Source organism: Hypanus sabinus, chromosome 2 (assembly GCF_030144855.1).
Source record: "Hypanus sabinus isolate sHypSab1 chromosome 2, sHypSab1.hap1, whole genome shotgun sequence".
Taxonomy (NCBI): Eukaryota; Metazoa; Chordata; class Chondrichthyes; order Myliobatiformes; family Dasyatidae; genus Hypanus; species Hypanus sabinus.
This window is the reverse complement of record NC_082707.1, coordinates 129,163,494-129,185,958: the sequence shown is the minus strand read 5'-3', so window position 1 is coordinate 129,185,958 and position 22,465 is coordinate 129,163,494. Positions and strand designations below refer to the sequence as shown.

The window sequence follows — 22,465 nt, the reverse complement described above, 5'->3', positions numbered from 1 at the left end:
TCATGCAACACTCTGGGCCAGTTTGAAGTTTGCTGTGAGATTCTTTTATATAGCGCAGGATGGTAAGATTGGGACTGTTGGGGAGTGCATTCCGGTTCAAGCCCATAGACTTCAAGAGCTACACGAGGACAGTTTGCTGTGTAACATGTCAGAGACTGCTGAAACCATTCATCACGTTGGTTGTGTGCAGCCTTGCAGTTCCCCATTGTTACTTTCTGTATTGATCTTCCCATAGATGTGATTGGGCAGACAGGCGATCTGATCTTGGATACCAACCTGTGTATTATTCACCTCAGTGGGGAAAGGTGCCTCATGAATTCAGTATTCAAAGGAGCAAGGCTGTCATCAACTGAGTACTCTTAGATTATGCAGATTAGACAACCACTAATAATATTTTTACCTCACCGTCCCTCCCCACTCTCTGCTATTCAACGGGATCACTCCCTCTGCAATTCCCTTGTCCATTCGTCTCTCCCACTAATCTCTCTCCAAAGCACGTATCCCTGCAGGCGGCCCAAGTGCTACACCTGCCCATTTACCTTCTCCCTCACCTCCATTCAGGGCCCCAAGCAGTCCTTCCAGGTGAGGTAACACTTCACCTGCAGGTCATGTATTGCGTCCGGTGCTCCCGATGCGGCCTCCCTTACATTGGTGAGACCCGTTGAGAATTGGGGGAGCGCTTCATCGAGCACCCCCGCACCATCCGCCACAAGCGAGACTTCCCGGCGGCCAAACATTTTAATTCCGATTCCCATTCCCGTTCTGACACATTGGTCCATGGCCTCTTCTCGTGCCAAGATGAGGCTACCCTCAGGGTGGTGGAATAACACTTTATATTGTGTCTCGGTACCCTCCAACCTGATGGCATGAATTTCAATTTCTCCATCTCATAAACAAAATTCCCTGCCCATCCACCCTTCCTCTCTACCCTTCTCTGACCTTTTACTTCTTCACACCCGCCTATTATTTCCTCCTGTGTCCCCTCCTCCTATTGTCCACTCTCCTCTCCCATCAAATTCTTTCTTCTCTGGTCTGTGACCTTTCCCACCCGCCAGTCTTCACCTGACACCTTCCAGCTATTGTCTCTCCTCTCCCTCCCTCTTTTTATTCTGGCATCTACCCCTTTCTTCTCAGTCCTGGAGAAGGGTCTCGGCTTGAAATGTCGACTGTTTACTCCTTTCTGTAGATGCTGCCAGACCTGCAGAGTTCCTCCAGCATTTTGTGCGGGTTACTCTTAGATTTTGCCTATTACATTGGAGGGACGTTGGCGATTACAGTTGCAACAGAAAGGAAGTGATGTTGAATAGGGAGTGGTTAGCACCACTGTCTCACAATTCCTGGGTTTCTGGTTTGACCCTGACCTCAGGAAAGTGGCAAAGAAAATGGATGGACATGCATGAGGCACTCTCTTGTGAAGGAGAAAAAATCTGCAATGCATATTTTCTTCAAACATTCCATCCTCCCCTAAATCTGTATGCCTTCTTTGAAATCAGAGAGAAGATTGGAAGCTGAGGTAGTTGCCGGTTTGTAGGATTATTCGCTGAGCTTGGAAATTAGGTTGCAAACGTTTCATCGCTAGTCGAGTTGACATAAGAGCGCATCATCAGTTGGACACCTGAGAAACCAACGCTCACAATGACCGATAGCCAGGGTTATGGATCAGCAGAGACACTGAGCTATCTGGCTGGCCGGGACCCAGCGGAGACTTGCGGCTAGTGCGACAGCCAACCAATCAGAACAATGAGTCGGATCAATATAAATGAGAGCACTCGGCAGAAATAACACTCAATTGTGCACCAATGATGTCAGCTGGTCTGGTCTGTCCACCGCTTCTGTGTCCCTCATAATTCTATAAACTTCCACCAGGTCTTCCCTCAGCCGCTGGCATTCAAGAGAAAGCAATTCAAATTTGCAGGCATCAGAGGTTCTGTGTAGAAGGCAGGGGCTGAGAACGGTAATAAATCAGCCATGATCAATTGACACAGACTTAATGGCCCAAATGGCCTAATTCTGCTCCTATATTTTATGATGTTATGGGTGCTCCTAATAGCTCAGACCCATCCTGGTAAATGTCTTCTGCACCCTTTCCAAATCCTCTGCGTCCTTCCTAAAAAGGGGCAATCAGAAATACATGCACAACTCCAAGTGTAGCCTGTGCTGTACATCAGTGTTGTTGGGTGTCCTGCCATTTGCTGTATACTTTCCCCATGGGTATGGACCCAGGAGGCTGAGTGGCGATTTACTGTGTTGTTATAAGAAATGGTGCGTGACTGTAGGTTGCAGTTGAATTTTGTATGTAGTTTTGGTGGTATGGTGATGTCAAAGAAATGAAAAATGTCCTGTGTATGTAACTAGGATGTTGCTATGAAAGAAGAGTTTGAAGAGAAATTTGAGAAGGTAGTGCTTGCCCCACAGGAGCACTGAAGGTTAAGTTGACGGCAAAAAGACTACAAAGTGTTGCAGTCGAATGACTAGTGATCTGCTGGAGGCAGTAGTCAGAAATTCAAGGTAATCACAAAGAATTCGAGAAGAGACTAATGTTATTGTTCTGCAAAAGGTGATTTGTGTGGAACTCTTTGGCACAAATTACTTGACCACTTAAAGCAGCCTGCACAAGGCTTTAAAAGGCCCAAGACGAGAGACCCCAAGTATTTAAAGGGTATGGAGAAAGAATAAAGAGTGGATGAAGTAGGTGACATGTGTGAAGAGAGACTGGAAAATCATGAAATTTGAACAAGGTTGGAATGGCTGAAGGCAGCAACATGTCAGGGACATGACTGGCGCTGCACTGAAGTGGCAACAAAAACAACCGGTGTTTGCATTGCACCTTTCAACAGAGGTGATGTGATGAGGTGCTGTACGTGAACTTTATCAGAGAGAAACTGGGAGAGGGCCAAATAAGAAAACAGTAAAACAGGTCATCAAATGTTTGCTTGAGAAAGAACATTTTGAAATGTATCTTAAAGGAAAAGAAAAGTAAGAAAGGTTTGGGACTTGGGGTCTTTGCAGCTGAATTAAACTTGGAGGTAATTGAGATTAGAATTGGAAGAGAGTAGTTACCTCATAGGGTTGTGGAGCTCGAGCAGGTAACTGAATAAGATCCATTCTGCTTCATCACCACACTTATAAAACCTCCAGAGAGTTAATCTAGACACATGAGTAATGAGAAATATGATCTTTTGTCTGTCTTTCAGCTTTCTGTATTTGATCTAGTTGTCCTGGGAATAAACATCGATCAATGTACTAAGAATTTGAGGATTATTTTTTAATGGTACTGCCCTGCTGGTTCTTGCCAGAATTTGTTCAAGATTGTGAAACTGGATACCTTAATTTGTCAGTGCAATTAGCTGACATTTCTAGTTAACATTTTCATATTTTTTGAATCCTAGGGAGACTTGTTTGGATATTTTTACTCTGTGCTTTTGAGAAAAGACTGCTCTTAACTGGAGTATTTCGAAGCAGTAATGTCTTTTTGGCCATGCCAGTGAGTGATTCTCATAAACAACTCTGACTAGATCATGTGAGAAGGAATGATTTTTTAGTACATAAAAAAAATTAAGACCAGGAATTTGGTTAATCTCATATATAACTGACCACCATTCAGTCCCCTAGAGTCTTTGAGTCCACTATCCAAACTTGGTGGAGCCCTTAATAATTTAGAAATGTTGACTATTCTTGAAAATCATTAGAAGTATTCTGATCTTCATTGTCCAGATTGAATGTTAAATATTTCTATGATTTTTTTTTGGCCATTAAATATTTTTGTTTACCTGGTTTCATTTCTTTACTGAAGCGCATGTGTAATATTCTCTTACCCTCACGTGAAGGAACTTTGGAGCAGGATACAACCATTCAACCCCTCGAGTCTGTTTACCATTGGCGGGGCTCATCTTCACCTTCAACTTATAACTTATTTCATAATGTAATCTCTTTAAAACAAAACATCTGCAGCATATAAGATGGTGGATTTGATATCTCCAGTAACATTTGGATTGGTGGCGGGGGGGGGGGGGGGGTGGGTGTGGGATAGAGTGGAATACTTCAAGTTTTTATCCCTCAAGCAGACAAAACGACTGGATTTACATTATGGAATATCCTTTTAATTCAAGCATTTCAGGAGAATCATCCTTTTAAGAAGTTCAAATATTCAAACGTACTTTAAACATCAGAGTATGGTACAGAATACCACCTGAAATTTGTACTCGTCACAGACATCCACGAAACAGAAACCCCATAAAACAAATTATAGAAACATGGAAGCTCCAAAGATCCCCTCCACTCACACAAACAGCAGCAAAAGCATCGACCCCCCCCCCCCCACTCAACCATGCTAGCAGAGTCACCAGCCCCCCCCCCCCCCCCCCGCCCACCATGCAATCTTTTAATTTTCGGAATTTAACATTGAATTTTAAGAAATCATGAATGACCCTCGCTGTGCACTTTAATTGTGCATCCATATTGAAGCATGGCGGTCTGTCAATGGAAAAATGTACCCAATGTGTTCCAACTGATGTCCAACCAAATTTCATCAAATCTTGCATAGATGCCCCTTATTGTTGCTGCCCAAACCCACCCAAGGGTCCACCACACCCAGTTGAGGGAGATAAGCTAGCGCAGGTGAATGGCACTCCCCTCAGTTTCAGTGCTGTTTAAAGTCAGGAACAAACCTTGATGACTCTAGAATGGCTATTGAATTATTTCCTGCTTGCCAGATTTACACAAGACCATGCTGCCTTTTGGCAAGTATGAAACGAGCGGTTTATAACCTGCTCGTCCATTCCCAATGATTGCAGAGAGTCCTACTCTTGACCTAACTCTGCTAACTCTGTACCACTCATTGCACATTTCCTTTTTAGCTGCCTCAGCTCTGATTCATGAGTACAGTCAATAACAGGGCGAAGTCCTCCTATGGTTTTGCCCTCCCTGGTTTAGTGCTGTCTGTATTCAGCTGGAAAACAAGGGGCCCACTATGGAACTGTATTGCTCTACTCATCACCTGACTCTCTGTCTTTCCCGAGTACTTAGGTTTCATATTCCATCCTGAATCATCCCTACGACCTTTGCAAAACGGTTACAGCACAATTAAACCGCACCAATGATTTTTCCAGCTCCTGCAGAGTGAGTCACCCGAGTGGTTTCACTCACTGGGAGTCTGACAACTTTATTGGAAACTGCTGAAGATTGGCGACGTGAATGCATCTCCCAGGCTCTGTTTTTTTTTTGTCAACTTAAAATGATTTGCTTGAGATGCAGGCTGTTGGAAACCAGTTTTGGCCACCTAGGCATATGGGAGCATTGAACGTTCCAGGGTGGAGAGCTGTTGTCTGGAAGAAAGTTGCAAGCTAGCTCCTGTCACTGCCATGGCAACGATCCATTTTTCAGATTTGACTGTCCTATTTTCCACTGGGCAGGAATGTTTGTTATCACCTCTTTCCCATTGACAGACCCTGGATTTTGCCACTCACCGACACGATAAGGGCACTTTCCAGTGGCAGTTAACCTACTAGCTTGCATGCTTTGGAAACTGGACCACCCCAGGTGAAGTCCTCCTGGTCACAGAGGGAATGTGCATTCCCACTGGAACAGAGGGAGTGGCTGTATCACAAACATGAGAAAATCTGCAGATGCTGGAAGTCCAGAGCAACACCCACAAAATGCTGGAGGAACGCAGCAGATCAGGCAGCATCTATGGAAAGGAATACAGTCAACATTTTGGGCCGAAGCCCTTTGTCAGGGCTGAGTAGGAAGGGGGAAGATGTTAGAATAAAAAAGTGGGAGGGTGGTAGGATCTAGAAGGTGATAGGTGAAACCGGGTGGGTTGGAAAGATAAAGGGCTGGAGAGAAAGGAATCTGATAAGAGGGGAGCGTGGTCTATAGGAGAAAGGGAAGGCAGGAGGTGATAGGCAGCTGAGAAGAGATGAGAGGCCAGAGTAGGGGATAGACGAAGGGGGGGGGGGGGGGAGGGAACTTTATCTTACCAGAAGGAGAAGTTGATATTCATGCCATCAGGTTGGAGGCTACTCAGATGGAAATAAGGTGTTGCTCCTCCACCCTGAGGGTGAATTCATCTTGCACCAAAGCGGGCCAGATCAGCACATCGGAATGGGGATTGGCATTAAAATGTTTGGCTTTTGGGAGGTTCTGCTTGTGGCGAATGGAGTGGAGGTGCTTGATGAAGCATTTCCCCCAATTTATGATGGTCTCACCTATGTAGAGGAGGTGGCATTGGAGCATCAGACACAATGGATGACCCCAGCAGATTTGCAGGTGAAGTGTTGCCTCACCTGGAAGGATGTTCATCTCCTCCCCCACCTCCATTCAGGACAATGCGGTGATTCAGTAAAAATTTAAGATATTTTGGGCAGCTGACAGGAGCAGATACAGGGTAATTCTATTGATTTTGAGGAGGGTGGTTGTGGTCTGTGGGGCATAGTCCCAAGCTTTGAGTTGGGTTGTTGGGTGTGGTAAAGAATTGGGTGTTTTAAGACAAGAATTTAGGATTATATCCTGATTCTGCTGGAGAGGAAATAGACTTTTCCTTTGTAAGTGTCCAATTGAATCCATTTACCATTTCATTAGATTTCTTTAAAAAGCTTATGAGTTTGACTACATGACCAGATTCTGCTCTAATTCTAACTTCAAGTTTGCAGATGATACCTTTGTAGTGGGTTGTAATTCAGATCATGCAGTACAAGAAGGATACGGAAAGCCTTGTGACATGGTATCATGACAACCATCTTTCCCTCAATGTCAGCAAAACTAAAGAGGCAGTCATTGACGTCACAAAGTGGGGCAGTGCTGTAGTAGCCTGTCCTGATCCAGTCACGTAGTTGCTATGGCCATCAAGGCTCTCCAGTGCTCCTACTTCTTCGGGTGGCTAAAGAAATTTAGCATGTTCCCCTTAGGCCCATTGATTCACCATAGAAGCCATCTTATCCAGGTGCATTGTGGCTTGATGGGGCAACTGCTGTGCCCATAAACACAGGAAACTGCAGAGTGTTCTGGACATAGATCACTACATCTAAGAAAAATGGACCTTGTCTATACTTCTCACTGCCTCAGTAAAGCAGCCAACTTAATCAAAGACTCCACTCACACCGGAAATCCCCTCTTCTCATCTCACTCATCAGGCAGAAGATACAAAACCCAGAGAGCATGTACCATCAGGCTCAAGGACAGCTTCTATCCCATTGTTATAAGACCATTGACTGGCTCTCCAGTACAATAACATGTACTCTTAACCTCACAATCTACCTTGCATTGACCTTGCACTAACCATCTACCCGCGCTGCACTTTCTCTGTAACTGTGACCCTTTATTCTGCACTCTGTTACTGTTTTACACTGATGTCATGAATGATCTGAATGACCAGTGTGCAAGACAAGTTTTTTTTACTGTACGTGGTTCCACATGACAATAACAAACCAGTATACCTTCCTCATAAAATCTTGTCAATTCTGCCACAGAAATCATTTCTAGTCAATGTTTTTTTCTTCGATTAAAGTCGGAATGTTAATTCTAAGGACTTAAGATTTTCACAATCTCTTACATGGAACCTGGCCACTTAAATTCCAAAATAGACAACATCCATAAAAACTACTCTATTGTATGAGGGTCCTGTTGAAGGGTCTCATCCTGAAACGTCGACTGTACTCCTTCCCATAGTTGCTGCCTGGCCTGCTGAGTTCCTCCAGCGTTTTGTGTGTGCTGCTTTGATTTCCAGCATCTGCAGACTTTCTCTTGTTTGTGTAAGTTCTCTATTGATATTGCTTGTGCCCACTTCAAAAATTGACTAACAGGACTTACCCATAGCAAATTCATGCTAGCTCTTTGGTAAAATAATACATCTCTAAGAGCTCAATAGTTTTCATTACAGATTTTAAGTATCTTTCCTTAATATTAAACTCAGAGGCCCACAATTATGCTTTATAAGGATCTCCAGGATGACTTCAGTTTGTCAATTTAAGTGGTAATATTTCTGATTCCAGAGAACTTTGGAATATAATGTCTAAAACATCTGCAATTTCCCAAGTTATTACATAGAATAGCCCAAACAAGACCACACTTACACGTACTGTCTGTTACGCTGCTGGTGTTTAGGGCCACAATGAAGGTTCTCCATCTCTAGCAGTTTTCATCGTGTCAGTAGCTTCCTCTCAGTTTTCACTGCTGTCAGATATGCAAGCCTCTGATGGAAACTCGGTGATACTATCACACTCAGGTGTATAGTACTGTGCAAAAGTCTTAGGCTGCATATATATAGTTAGGGTGCCTAAGGCTTTTGCACAAAATTGTAGTCATTTTATGAATTGCACTATATTGCTGCTGCAAAAAAAAATCAAATTTCATGACATATGTGAGAGAGGATGAACGTGATTCTGATATGGGTCTGTATTGTGGACTGTCAGTGGGAAGAGGGCAAGGAGAGGGGAATCAGGGTAGGAGAGGGGAGGGAGTGGGAAGACAATAGACAATAGGTGCAGAAGTAGACCATTTGACCCCTCGAGCCTGCACCGCCATTCTAAGATCATGGCTGATCATCTACTATCAATACCCGGTACCTTGTCCCCATATCCCTTGATTCCCCTATCCATATGATACCTATCTAGCTCCTTCTTGAAAACATCCAGAGAATTGGCCTCCACTGCCTTCCAAGGCAGTGCATTCCAGACCCCCACAACTCTCTGGGAGAAAAAGTTTTTCCTTAACTCTGTCCTAAATGACCTACCTCTTATTCTCAAACTATGCCCTCTGGTACTGGACTCTCCCAGCATCTGGAACATATTTCGTGCCTCTATCTTGTCCAATCCCATAATAATCTTATATGTTGCAATCAGATCCCCTCTCAATCTCCTTAATTCCAGTGTGTACAAGCCCAGTCTCTCTAACCTCTGTGTGAGACGGTCCGGACATCCCAGGAATTAACCTCGTGAATCTACGCTGCACTTCCCCTACAGCCAGGATGTCCTTCCTTAACCCTGGAGACCAAAACTGTACACAATACTCCAGGTGTGGTCTCACCAGGGCCCTGTACAAATGCAAAAGGATTTCCTTGCTCTTGTACTCAATTCCCTTTGTAATAAAGGCCAACATTCCATTAGCCTTCATCACTGCCTGCTGCACTTGCTCATTCACCTTCAGTGACTGATGAACAAGGACTCCTAGATCTCTTTGTATTTCTCCCTTACCTAACTCTGCACCGTTCAGCTAACAATCTGCCTATTATCTGTTCAGATAATAATAAGAGCCAGAGAGACATTCTGTAATGATCAATAAACCAGTTGTTAGGTATCAAATGACCTTGCCTGGTGTCTCAGGGCTGGGTGTCTCTGCACCTGCACTACTCACCCCCCCCCCCCCCACTCCTGGCACTCCTTCTCTGCCACCTGTCCCACACCCTGGCCATTCCCAACATGGACCCCTCTTAGTCTGTCCTCTACCTTTTGACTTGTTTGACATGGGGGATCCTACCGAGACCCGAAGCATAAAGCCCTGACCACAGCCAGCAGAGCTCTCCAGATCATCGAGGGACACAAGCCTCTAACCCACAGGGAGGTTGTGGTCCTCTTGGAGCAAATAGGATCTAGATCCATTATGTTCTTCATTAACGTTTTCTTCAAAATTTGCCTGAATTCTCAAATTCTTCCTTCTGACTTTCAAATGTATTTGTAGAGCCGGTCTTGTGTCATCTTTTTGTACAGTGAAAACTACTTCAAAGCACTATTGTAGCAAATATCACTGTAGCACTTATTATGCACCGAGATGACATTATCAGTATCTCTCTCCAGTGGGCTCATTTTCCCCTTCACAGTAAATATTTTTACAAGTGCATTCACTTTTAATATTTCTTGCAAATTTATTTTCATTTTTTTGTCATTATTTGGTGACCAGTGGTGTGCCTCAGTGATCTGTTCTGGGGCCCCTACTCTTTGTGATTTTTATAAATGACCTGGATGAGGAAGTGGAGGGATGGGTTAGTAAGTTTGCTGATGACACAAAGGTTGGAGGTGTTGTGGATAGTATGGAGGGCTGTCAGAGGTTACAGCGGGACATTGATAGGATGCAAAACTGGGCTGAGAAGTGGTAGATAGAGTTCAACCCAGGTAACTGTAAGGTGGTTCATTTTGGTAGGTCAAATATGATGGCAGAATATAGTATTAATGGTAAGACTCTTGGCAGTGTGGAGGATCAGAGGGATCTTGGGGTCCGAGTCCATAGGACACTCAAAGCTGCCACACAGATTGACTCTGTGGTTAAGAAGGCATACAGTGCATTGGCCTTCATCAATCATGGGATTGAGTTTAAGAGCCAAGAGGTAATGTTGCAGCTATATAGGACCCTGGTCAGACCTCACTTGGAGTACTGTGCTCAGTTTTGGTTGCCTCACTACAGGAAGGATGTGGAAACCATAGAAATAGATTAACAAGGATGTTGCCTGGATGGGGGAGCATGCCTTATGAGAATAGATTGAGTGAACTCGGCCTTTTCTCCTTGGAGCAACAGAGGATGAGAGGTGACCTGATAGAGGTGTACAAGATAATGAGAGGCATTGATCGTGTGGATAGTTAGAGGCATGTTCCCAGGGCTGAAATAGCTAACACGAGAGGGCATGGTTTTAAGGTGCTTGGAAGTAGATACAGAGGAGATGTCAGGGGTAAGTTTTTTACGCAGAGAGTGGTGAGTGGAATGCACTGCCGGGAGTGGTGGTGAAGGTGGAAACGATAGGGTCTTTTAAGAGACTCCTGGATGGATACATGGAGCTTAGAAAAATAGAGGGCTATGGGTAAGCCTAGGTAGTTCTAAGGTAGGGATATGTTTGGCACGGCTTTGTGGGTAAAAGGGCCTGTATTGTGCTGTAGGTTTTCTACGTTTCTATGTTTTTATTATTTGCTCTGCCTTTTGTTGTTTTTACCAGACCTTCCAGATTCATGAGCTTCCATCTATTATTGTGTCAATGCACGCATGTGTGCATAGTTTGATTCTGTTTCTGACTTCTGTTAACCATGCTTAATTGTTTCTGTTTAAGGGAAGTGGTCATGAGTTTGGAAATTCTCAAATGGCAGTGATCCGTTGCAATTGGGTCTGATCTGGATTGTTGGCGTGCACTAAATATCTGTTGGAAACACAAGAGGCTGCAGATGCTGGAATACTTCGCATGAAAGGTCTTGGCCCAAAATGTTGACTGTCCAGTTTCCTCCATTGGTGCAGCCTAACCTGCTCAATCCATCCAGTGTTTTGTGTGTTGCAATTCTGGTTGCTAGTAGGTTTTAGTCTGCTGTGTGGTGGAAATGAGGGTCCAGTGTAGCAAAGGACACGAGTTGAAGATGGAGATTTAATGGATCTGAAATGGAGATGGGACCCTGGCTGTCCCAATGGCATCTTGATTCCCCTTCTCACCGAGTGTCGATCCCAGAGACACACCCCCGACCTCTGCTCTGCTTTTGCCGCATTCTCATCCCATCTTCTCCTTGTGCAAGAGGAAATGGTAAAAGTGGGTGCATTTGCAGTGTTAAGAAAAATACTTTTTTGGACAGGTTTGTGGTTTGAATGGATGTGGGCTGAATGCAGGCAGATGAGGCTAGCTTAGGCATGCACCTCGGTTGGCATGGGTGAGTTCCTGTGCTGCATCACTCTATGATTCTATCAATGATCACATGCCCATTTGCCTGAAATCCTGTTTTTTCTTCCCAGAATACATTATAATAATCCCTGTCTTGAGACCGTGCTTCGAGACTGTGGTACTGACAATGCATCTGATATGGTACTAGGGATAAACTCCTCCCAGTACGGGATGGTCAAGGCCTACTCCAAGCACCAGCACTCTTAAGCCTCCCTTTAAGCCTGGCAACGCTACTTGAGTCAACCACCTTTTACTGTACACAATGAAAGGTGTTCGATTGTACACAATGGATGGAGAAAGATGTGTGCCTTGTGATGAGTACTTGCAATGGATTGAGAAACAAAATAGGGTGATATCTTGCCAACTTCGAGACTTAAGGGTACATCTAAGCATATATTTATTCTAAGGAATATTCTCCCCTCATCATCCTGAAGTGAAGCCCTTGTGGTGGGATTATGGTATTGCAGGTACTGCAGCCCTGCAGTAACTCACTCAAGAGCTCATGTCGATGTATGTCCCTTTGCTAAAAAGGACTGGTGGTTGGCTGTACTCTCTGCCCCATGAATGTCCAGGTGCAAGTACGCAATGTAAACCACCCATTTCCATTCATCCCATTCGAATCCTGCCACTTTCCCGTCACCTGAGCATTTCCCCAAGATCACTCAACTACAGAAGGAACAATTTACAGTTGCCCACAGTCGCCTCCCAAAGTGTCTTTGTGGTGTGGGGAGGAGCCACATTATCTTGCAGGCACCCCACTAGGTGACGGGGGTCAATGTACTCGGAGAGCACAGGAGGTGAGGATTGAACTCGTGTCCCTGGCACCGTGAGGCAGCAGCTTTGCTAGCCACCACGTGTGCGTAACGTGTACTAGCCTTGCCTGCAAGAGAAAGGCATGGAGTTATCAGTGTAAATGGAGTCAGATGTAACTTAAATGCGGTGAAGAAGGGGACTGAAAGTTGGGATGTTCACAATGGTGGCGTGGAAGAACTGTTTTAATTCACGGGGAATTGTAGAGCTGCAGGTGAATGCAGAGAGGGAGCGTGGTACTGAGAACACGTTAGCTGTAGTGCCAAGCTGATTACACTTTGAAGTTGCCTTTCCTGCACCACAGCCCTCCCCCACCCGCCGTCAAATCTGTCCAGAATGGCCGAGGTGCAGACTCGGTGCCTCAGTAACTGAAGTGACCCTTTTGTCTGAACAGGTGCAGTGCCACACGTTCACAGGGTATTGTTGGTGTGTTACTCCCGATGGAAAGCCAGTGAGTGGATCTTCGGTTAAAAACCAAACACCAGTGTGTTCAGGTACTGTGCAATTGCTGGAGAGTTCACTGTCACTTATTCAAGGAATAATGGATATCTGTGTATGCTTATGTTTGCTCCGGTAAACTCAGAACGAGCCCCATTCAGAGTGATGCCTTTCAATTGATCTATGCATTTATCCTTTCCTCTGTAATGATTTTAACTTCCACTTGTATAGATGTTCTAGTGTTCCTGCTTTTAAAGAGTGGAGAACCATTGTTGGCTGATTCTAATTTCTTCAGTTGTTAAACTCTTTCAGTACGTTTTTACCATACACAGCAGCAGCTGTCACGAGATACTCTGGAGGAACCAGTTTTGTGCTGCCATGCAGCGTATAAGGTACAATGCTCACGATTGGGTATTTCCACTCATTCTGTTTAATAACTGGTGTTTATATCTACAAGGTTTGTTCCACAATATACAAAATGCTTTTTGTTTACTCTCTTTGCCCCATCACCCCTCGTACTTCAACCTCAACATCTTAGGTTAGCAAAATCCTAACAATTCCAGCTTTAGAATTAGCATCTCTTCCAAATTTCAGCCACTGATAGTGTGTAGAAATACTTCTTCACTTGGTTCCTGAAAGCCAAGGTCTCATTTTTAGCTCTAATGCCATCTGGTCCTCCTGGAGATGTTGGAAAAGTTAGGTGAGTTTCTTTGGAGGGCTGATAGGTGTAAGATATGCACTGAGAGGTATAGGTCAAGAGGATAGAGGAAATCCTTCTGCTTAATGAATAAGTATTTACTTATTTAGAGATTCAGCATAGCAACAGGCCCAATGAGCCCACACCACTCAATTACAGCCATGTGACCAATTAATGTACTAACCTGTACGTCTGTGAAATGTGGCAGAAAGCTAGATCATGTGCAGGAAACCCATGCAGTTATGGAGAAGCTCGTTGTGGGCAGCAGTGGAATTGAACCCAAGCAGCTGGCGCTGAAATGGCATTTTGCCAGTGCTACATTCCTGTGCCGTCCCCACAAACAGGGCCAGACTCCATCTGGGTGTAAGTACCAGTGAACTGACCACAGCACTGCTGAAATTATGTAAAGGTTATTGGCCCAAGGTCACTGGCAGTGGATTTGCTGGGGGAAGTGAGGGGAGACATTTCACTCATTGTATTTATAGAGCGGATTTCATGCATTTTAAGAGTAATCGTGGAATGAGGAATTTACAGCCTTGCAGAGAAAAGTGGTCTTGTGGCATGATGCATGGTTATTCCTTTATCCATTGCAGGGATGATGAGCTGAACAGATATCTCTACCTGTTAGCAAATGAATAAAACAAAAAAGCTTATGAACCAGAAAAAGAACACACATCTTGAAATGATGGGAAAAGGTATTTAGCAGGGCTGCTGATAACAGTCAGTGCTGGAAGTGTTTGACTATGGATTCAATGTCTTTGACAAACTGTTGGCTTCCTTCCTGCTTCAGTTTATTGAAGACATGTTTGGCTTTTTTACATCTAGTATTTAACGGAGCATTTTAAAAAGAATAAACCAGATGTGGCAATTGCATTGTGAGACTGTGATACAAGGACCTCTTCACTCATCTTAATGGCAATATTCACTTTTTTAAGGTATAGTGGTTAGATTAATATCCCTTGTGAAGAAGGAGGAGGAAATGTGATGTAAACGTATTATTCACCCCAGATCAGTTCTGATGGTGTTATTAAGGATTCTAAGGAACACCCCTAGGACTTCTCAAAGTGAGCATTGAAAGGTTTTGAAATATATTAGATAATCTATTGATTTTTAAACACAGGTTTTTTTATTGCCTATTAATTCTCTCCTTTGAGTTTAGTTTGCATGTAGGTGAGGATTATGACGCCCTCGGTTTTTTCTTCCTCTGTTTTGCTGCCTCCGCATATGAAGTTGATCTTTTTTTTTCGTTTCAAAGGTTCAGTAACTGACAAGCCCTCAGGCCCCAGCAGTTCAGGCAGAAAAGGTGAGTTGAACTTCTTCGATTTGTTTCAGTGTTTCCTTCTCCTGTCCACTTACAATGCATGCTCAGGCGCTGGTTAGACTGTCGTGCAAGAAGGAGGGGTTTTGCTGCTCTTGGCACACAGTGGCAACGGACTGGTGTCCCTTCCTTGCTTCATGGCTCTCCTAGTGGAACATAACTGTTGGTTGCATGATTTTGATGTATGTGTGTGGCATGGCCTCGGTACCTGGTGGAGAGGCCTCTGTGCAGCCAGTTCATTCGTGTCTGGACTGTAATTTGAATTATTGGGTTATTCCTGCGTGGAATACAGCACAGCGTACGGTGATGTGAGTTTGAAATGAATCGTGTGAGTGAGAGTGCACATGCTGTGAACGTGCCTGTTTCTATATTAGCATTGTTTTAATAATTGCCAGGGAATTGTTTCCTTTTACTGTGGTCAGAAACACCATGTGACCAGAAATGTTTGGTGTCTGTCATCTGACGGAACACAAGTGAAGCCCTCTGAGAAATATTGGGACTATAAATAAAATAAAACTCTTTTTGAGCTGGACGATCGCCTGCCTCGGTACAGGTTGTAAATTTGTCCTTCGGGATGGGGAAGAGCTTTGAGGGTGAGAGGGAGGAGAATTAAAAAGAGAACTGTTAGTGCTTATCCTGGGGAGTCAGATCCAGCAGCTGGGTTGCAGTAACTGCTCTCAGATGTCAGCAGGTGACCGGTTCGGTGGAATTCTTTTCTCCTGGTGGAGTTCCAATGGCTCCTGATGATTCTGTGTTAAGGGACAGTAGAGCTGACTGTGGGATCAGACATTTTGAAGAGAACGCAGACCATTTGTATAGATTGTCAGCTCTCTCCTCGCATGAACCAGTTACCAATTTTGTCCAGTAGCGCTGGTGTAGGTGTGCTGAATTGAATATCGTACATTGGCATGTCCGAAAAGGTCCACCTGAATGAGAGAACCGAGCCAGCTAGAGAGTCAAAACTTAAGAGCAGAGGTTGTCTTTCTCTATCAGTGGCAGGGTGAATCCACCACTCTCCGGTATCAGCAACATTGAATGGGAAATGAACGGGCATCGCTCCCTCCATTAATGTATCCATGTATCCTGCTTCCATTGAAACCATCATTGGCCGATTCTATTTCCTTCAGTCGTTAAACTCTTTCAGTACGTTGCTAACATGCACAGTAGCAGCTGACATGAGAAGCTGTGAAGGACCCGGTTTTGTGCTGCCATGCAGCGTACAAGGTAAAACGATTGACAATATCTGTACATTGCTCAGATCATTAATTTCCCTGACTGGATCTATATTGATGGCAGGTAGACTGCAAGCAAGGAAAGCAACAGGAAATAATGATGCTACCCTCTGCAAATAAAGGACTTGACACAGATTGTCGCAATACACAAACATGACCTTTTTTCTATTTGCTTGCACAGAGAAGATAGGCTGAAGATACTGTTTCTTTTTCCTTCTTCTGTTGCACTATTTCCTGCATTGGGACGCAATGAAGAAATCGATTGCTCATCCACATCTGAATCAACTTACAGTCATTTGTTATTTTTCCAAGCTTGCCTTCAACATTTGCCTCACTAACGTTCTGCCCTCCTATAACTATCTTGATTCATTGAGGTTGAATTGAATAATTGCGGCCCCACTGGTTTTGACACCTGCCATCTATAGCTTATTATTATTATTGAACAATTTAGTTTCTGCTTGTGATGAAAATTGGCCTCTTAATAATTGTATTGTACAGAGCAAGGTAACTTAGATGAATGCCCCTTTGGCCTTCTGCTTTCCCCTTTCCCTTAATCCTGCTGTTCCCCCACCCCACCAAAGGATATATTCAAAACCTTTTGAAACTAAATCTGTATTCACCACATTTAAAGCACACTTATACCACAGCTGGTCCCTTGGGGCATTGTCTTGGCCGACGTTTAAATGCTATGTTGTTGATCCTCATCTTGCAAAGATGAAAGCTGGAAAAGAACCGGACAACAGCTCGTTTTGTGGTCAAAATGAAGAAAATTATCAAGGACCCCAGATGTTGTTCCCGTCTCGGCCGGGTTTTGTAAAGGTTGTTAATAATTTCCACATGCCGCTGCCGCAGTGCAGACAGAATACGGGAGAGCGAGACACAGGGCAGGGAGAGTGAGGAAGTGTCAGGCAATTCAAAGTTCAAAGTAAACTTATTACCTAAGTACATGTACATCACCATTGAGTTTCGCTTTTTGTGACTGTAGTCAATAAATCCATTATAGAATCAATGAAAGACCACACCAACAATGGGCATCCAACCATTGTACAAAAAACACCAAATTGTGACAAAAAGGATAAAATAATAATAAATAAATAAGCAAAAATATCAAGAACATGAGACAAAGAGTCATTGAAAGTGAGTCCATGGGTTGTGGGAACTTTTCTGTGATGCAGCAAATGAAGTTGAGTGAAGTTATTCCCTTTGGTTCAGGAGTTTGTTGGTTGAGGGGTAATAACTCCTCCTGAACCTGGTGGTGTGAGTCCTGAGGCTCCTGTACCTTCTTCCTGATGGCAGCAGTGAGAAGAGAGCATGGCCTGGGTGGTGGGTGTCCTCGATGATGGATGCTGCTTTCCTGTGACAGTGTTCCATGTAGATGTGCTCAGAGGTGGGGAGGGCTTTAGCCGGAATGGACTGGGTCTGATCCACTACTTTTTGTGGGATTGTCCATATGAGGGCATTGGCATTTCCATACCAGGCTGTGAGGCAGCCAGTCAATATGTTCTCCACTGCACAAGTTTGTCAGAGTTTTAGGTGTCGTGCTGAACCTTCTCAAGCTCCTAAGGAAGCAGAATCACTTGCACCCTTGCTTTGTAATTGGTCTTACGGTCTGGGCCCAGGACAGGTCGTCTGAAATGGTAACACTGAGGAATTTAAAGATGCTGGCCCTCTCCATCTCTGGTCCTCTGATGAGAACTCTCATTTCCTCTTCCTGAAGTCAATAATCAGCTTCTCGGTCTTGCTGAAATGGGGCAATTAATTTGTTCAGCTTGTGAAGACAAGAGGTGGGCTGCTCTTCAGGTATTAACTTGAATGCAAAATGCCCCATTGGACTTTATTCACTAAGGCTCGGTTGTGATGTACGTCAAGGACATGGATGTGGGGGACCTGACAGCTGAACCTGTTGCCCTCCTTCTCTGCTTCACACAACGGCAGAAACACCCAGTCTTTGTTATTTGGGAGGGGAGAAAGGAGTAGACTTCCATGGGTAAAACAAAAGTATAGATATGGTGGCATAATGGCTAATGTAATGTTTTCCAGTGGCAGGGATCAGCGTTCAATTCCCTCCATTTTCTGAAAAGGAATTGTAGCTTCTCCTTGCGACGGCTTGGGTTTCGTCCAGGTGCTCCAGTTTCCTTCCACGTTCCCAGGATGCTTGGATTTTTTAGGGTTAGTCATTTGTGGGCATGCTATGTTGGCGATACTTGCGAGTTGCCCCCAACACATCCTCGAACTGTGTTGGTGGTAGATGCAAACGGTTCTCCGTATGTTTCCATGTACATGTGACAAATAAAGCTAATGTTTAATCTTTAAGTGGAGCTGACAGTCTCACCAAAGTTGCCATGACCTGCAGTGGTCACCCCCACCAGGGGTATAAGAGCTCCTACGTAAGCACCAGCTCGGAAGAAGCATTCCATCTGCAGACCAGCCCATGTTCCTGACCTTGGGAGCTCCTGCCTCTTGCTCCATTTATACAACTGGTTCATTTCTAGGCTCCAGCTCCAGCCGTGCTTCTAGTAATGTACCGATAGTAACTCAGCAGATAGTGAGTATTTTGTGGCAGATCGTGATCTGCATGAACTGTTTCCTTCTACCATGCACTCTTCTCCCCACACTTCCAGCAGTCCTCCTGCCTCAGACTGATGCTGACTGGAGTTATCTCCACAGGTGAACCAGTTTGATTCTGGTAAATATTCCCTCCTTAATCCATGCTTGTTTCAGAAGAGCATTTGGTGTAAAGCAGTTTATCCCAGCATTTGAAGATTACCACTGAGGAGACTGTTTGCACAGCAAGATCTTGGTATTTCAAATGTGCTGTCTGAAAAGGTGGTGGTGACAGATCCTGCAAGTTTTAAGAGGAATTGTCTGAATAATTCAGTGGGAGAAGGAAGCTTGTCTCTATTGAAAAGAATTGATCAACTCTTTAGTCCAATGAAGTGCCACAGAAATGATGGCTCAGATACCCTCCCCAGCTACTTGAGAATAATTTTCAGAAGCTGTGCAGAGTAGCACGATACACCATTGAACTATGCTTTTAGTTGACCTTTTTTTGGGCTGTTTGTTGGTGATGGATTCTTCACACCTTGACCATTTTCTCCTCCCTCATTCAAGCTGCTGTCCCTGTTCCCTTCTGACCCCCACCCCAACCCCTCACCTTTCATTCCCAGCTGCACGATGTCCTATAGCCTACGAGAAAGCAAGGTGCTTTCCCACTGGGCCTTCCCCAGCTCCGGTGGCAGGAGATAGCTGACGGTGCAGCTAGTGTTGTACCCCTCAGATTTCCTGCTGCCCCCCTTCCTGAGTCAGAGAGCTTCAACATCTGGCTGCCACTGGTACCTGGGCCACATCTGCACCCCCGCCCCCCCCCCCCTTAGTGCAGAAGAAGGGAATGTGATTGGCAGGCATCCCTAGCTCTTAGAGCCGAACGACCTTGTGGCTTCTGGCCAATTGCTCAAATATTTCAGCCTTCAGCCAGCAGAACCCCCGCTCATCCAACAAGCTGAAACTTAATTGCTACTCTTTTCTCCTCCCGCCCCACCGCCTTATCAGTCTTTCTACTTTTTGATTTGCACTGAAGTTCTTAATCATCTTTGTGTTGTGAAAATTTATTTGTATACAGTTTCATCTTTTTGCAGTTTGTTAAAGGCAGAGTAGAGTCTATTTGTTACCCGTGTGTTCATGGTTGGAAGCTTGTGTTGTCCAAAAATGGACTGGGAATAGGTTTCAGAATTTTCCCTTGTTGATCGTAGTTGGTCGGACAAACCAAAAGCAGGAGAAACAACACAATGTGGAGTATAAAACTGAACTTGATTTCAGAAACTGAATGAATGTTTCATTTGCTGTATGTATATTGCCTTACCTTAGAAGTTTCTTTTCACCCTGCATCCCACACCCTCCTTGTTGGGACAGGCGGTTTAGTCGACACCTCTTACCTTGTGGCGGAAAGGTCTTCCTGCGAGGGTCATTCCCATAGGGAGCTTTCTTTCCCTGCTGGGGTGGCTGGGGGGGTGTTGGGAGAAAGGCGAGTTAGTGCTGAAGAGGGGTAAATCTGAAATTGCCACAACACTGGCCAGGCTTCCAAAAATCTGGGTTCTGTCTGCTGGTACTCTGAAGCTAGACTGGAATCCTACACTTGTGGACTTGGAGACAATGAGGTCAACCCAAAGGCTTGAGAAGCAGCCTGGCAGGCTCCCCTCAGAAAGTGGCTGGGAGGCATGCAAGCAGTAGTTAGATCTCCAGCATCCCCTTCTCAGTGGCTTATCTCTGCTTGGTGCAAAGAGACTCTGACCACAGGTGAATACCATTACATTCACACGTGGGTCTCCTTTGTACCTTCCACATTCCCACAATCTTCCTGCTTTTTGGCTGTGATCCACACTGATTCAGTTCAACAGTCCCTTTGATTCCTTCCCATTCACTCATCTCTCGATAGCAGAGAGGCCTTGGACTGAAGGGCACTCATCATGGGGAGCTAGGTTCAGACACTGACGGGTAGAAATGCTTCCTCTCTCCCCCTCATCTGGGTAGATGCACCGGGAGGCTGGTGGGGCTGGTGGTCTGATTCATTAGTCTGCAGGGGCAAGAGGAAGCCAGGTAAAACATAGAAACAGAGAAAACCTACAGCACAATACAAGCCCTTTGGCCCACAAAGTTGTGCCAAGCATGTTCCTACCTTAGAAATTACCTAGGCTTATCTATAGCCCTCTATTTTTCTAAGCTCCATGTACTTATCCTGGAGTCTCTTAAAAGACCTTATCGTATCCGCCTCCACCACCGCCACCGGCAGCCCATTCCACTCACTCACCACTCTCTGCATAAAAACTTACCCCTGACGTCTCTTCTGTACCTACTTCCAAGCACCTTAACGTGATGAGGAGAAAGGCATCTAGGAACACTCTGATATAGTAGGATGGAGCCCTGAGTTGAATAAACTCTGATACAGATCAGCTGGGCTAAATAGTCCGTCACTAGAGATGTTTCATACAACCAGGCAAATCGTGAGATGCATATTTGCTATTCAAGTTGTGGAACTCGCATCGGGACAGGGTGCGAGGACCTTGGCAGGCCCCTACCGCTCAGCTTTTAATGGAAGCTTCATCAGGGTTCTCACTGCTGACGAGCTAGAGTAACAGTTTTGCACCACTTGTGCTGTGTAATAGTCATTGAATTGCACTGCGCAGGAAGAGACTATTCGGCCCATTTTCTCAGAACCAGCACTGCAATGGAGCTATCTGATTGGCTCCATTTTCTCCTCTTCCCCAATCTTCTCAGGAACTCTTTCATATTGTAGGGTCAGCATCCAATTCTTCTTTTTTTTAATGAAAGTTGCTTTTAAATCTGCTTCCAACAACTTTTCAACCAGTTTTATTTTCCCAGATCATAATACTGGACTGTGTAATATCCCCTTGGTGTGCTTGGGATCTTTCACCAGTTAGCTCCGCCGTCTAGTAACCCCCTTTCTGCACCCCCCAACCCCTGCTGCCAGTGGAAAATGTTCTCACCATTTAATCTATCAAAACCCCTTCACATAATGGAACATCTTGTCTTGGCTGTGGTAATCCCGTGCCCATATTATAACCATAGACGTTAAGAGGCAATGCAATGGCAAGGTTAAGATGGTCTGTTTAAAGTTGTATTACACATGGAATTACAGAGCGCACAGAGGCAATGAGGAGAGGGGGCTCTTTGTTCTGTCTTCAGAATAAACGCATTGTGCACCTCAGACAATTAACTCTTCTATTGACTGCAGTCTTTTAAAGCTGCTGCATCCTCACCCCCCCCCCCCCCCGCCACTAACCCCTCTCTCTCCCTATGTCTCAGGCTCCATTCACTGTGCTACCATACGGAACTCTGAAAAGTCAGCAATAATAGGGGTGAAGATCAACATTGTTCACATTTTAACTTTTTTTTTCTCCCTGCAACAGTGAATTTGTCAATCAGATCTGAAAGACAGAAAGAGGCTTTGAATTTTGATGGCAGGGAGCTGGAGAGCCTCCCAGCTGCATGTGTAGGCAGCTTGTGGGATGGAAAGGCCGCCCTGTCACAATTGCACAGCCTACTTTGGGATCTGGCTTTGCAGCAGGAGTGGGGGTGGGCATCATCGCTGAGACAGTGCTGCTTTATCTGAATGCACCTGCAGAAAGGAGGGAGGCAAAACGTTTTTTTCTTCTCCCCTTAGCTCATTAATTGTACCTTGGAGCTCGAGTGAGGGACAATACAGCACACCAGTAAACGAGATTTGGCAGTGAGAGGCATGTTTACTGTACAAATTTCTTTTACTAGAATAACACTTTGAGAGCAGATTGTCTCATGTGCTTCTCACTGAGCTGTCAACACTCATTAGGGTCGAC

General features: G+C 44.8%; 1 protein-coding gene across 5 annotated transcripts in view; it reads left to right on the top strand.

Moving 5' to 3' along the window:
• smoc1 (SPARC related modular calcium binding 1) overlaps positions 1-22,465 on the top strand; it is a 229,340-nt gene that overhangs the window by 45,007 nt on the left and 161,868 nt on the right. For all 5 annotated transcript variants that reach the window (XM_059954878.1, XM_059954891.1, XM_059954885.1 and 2 more), the window contains exons 4-5: positions 12,825-12,924; positions 14,821-14,868. In XM_059954878.1, coding sequence (XP_059810861.1) covers positions 12,825-12,924; positions 14,821-14,868 — 148 coding nt within the window. The remainder of the gene's footprint in view (positions 1-12,824; positions 12,925-14,820; positions 14,869-22,465) is intronic.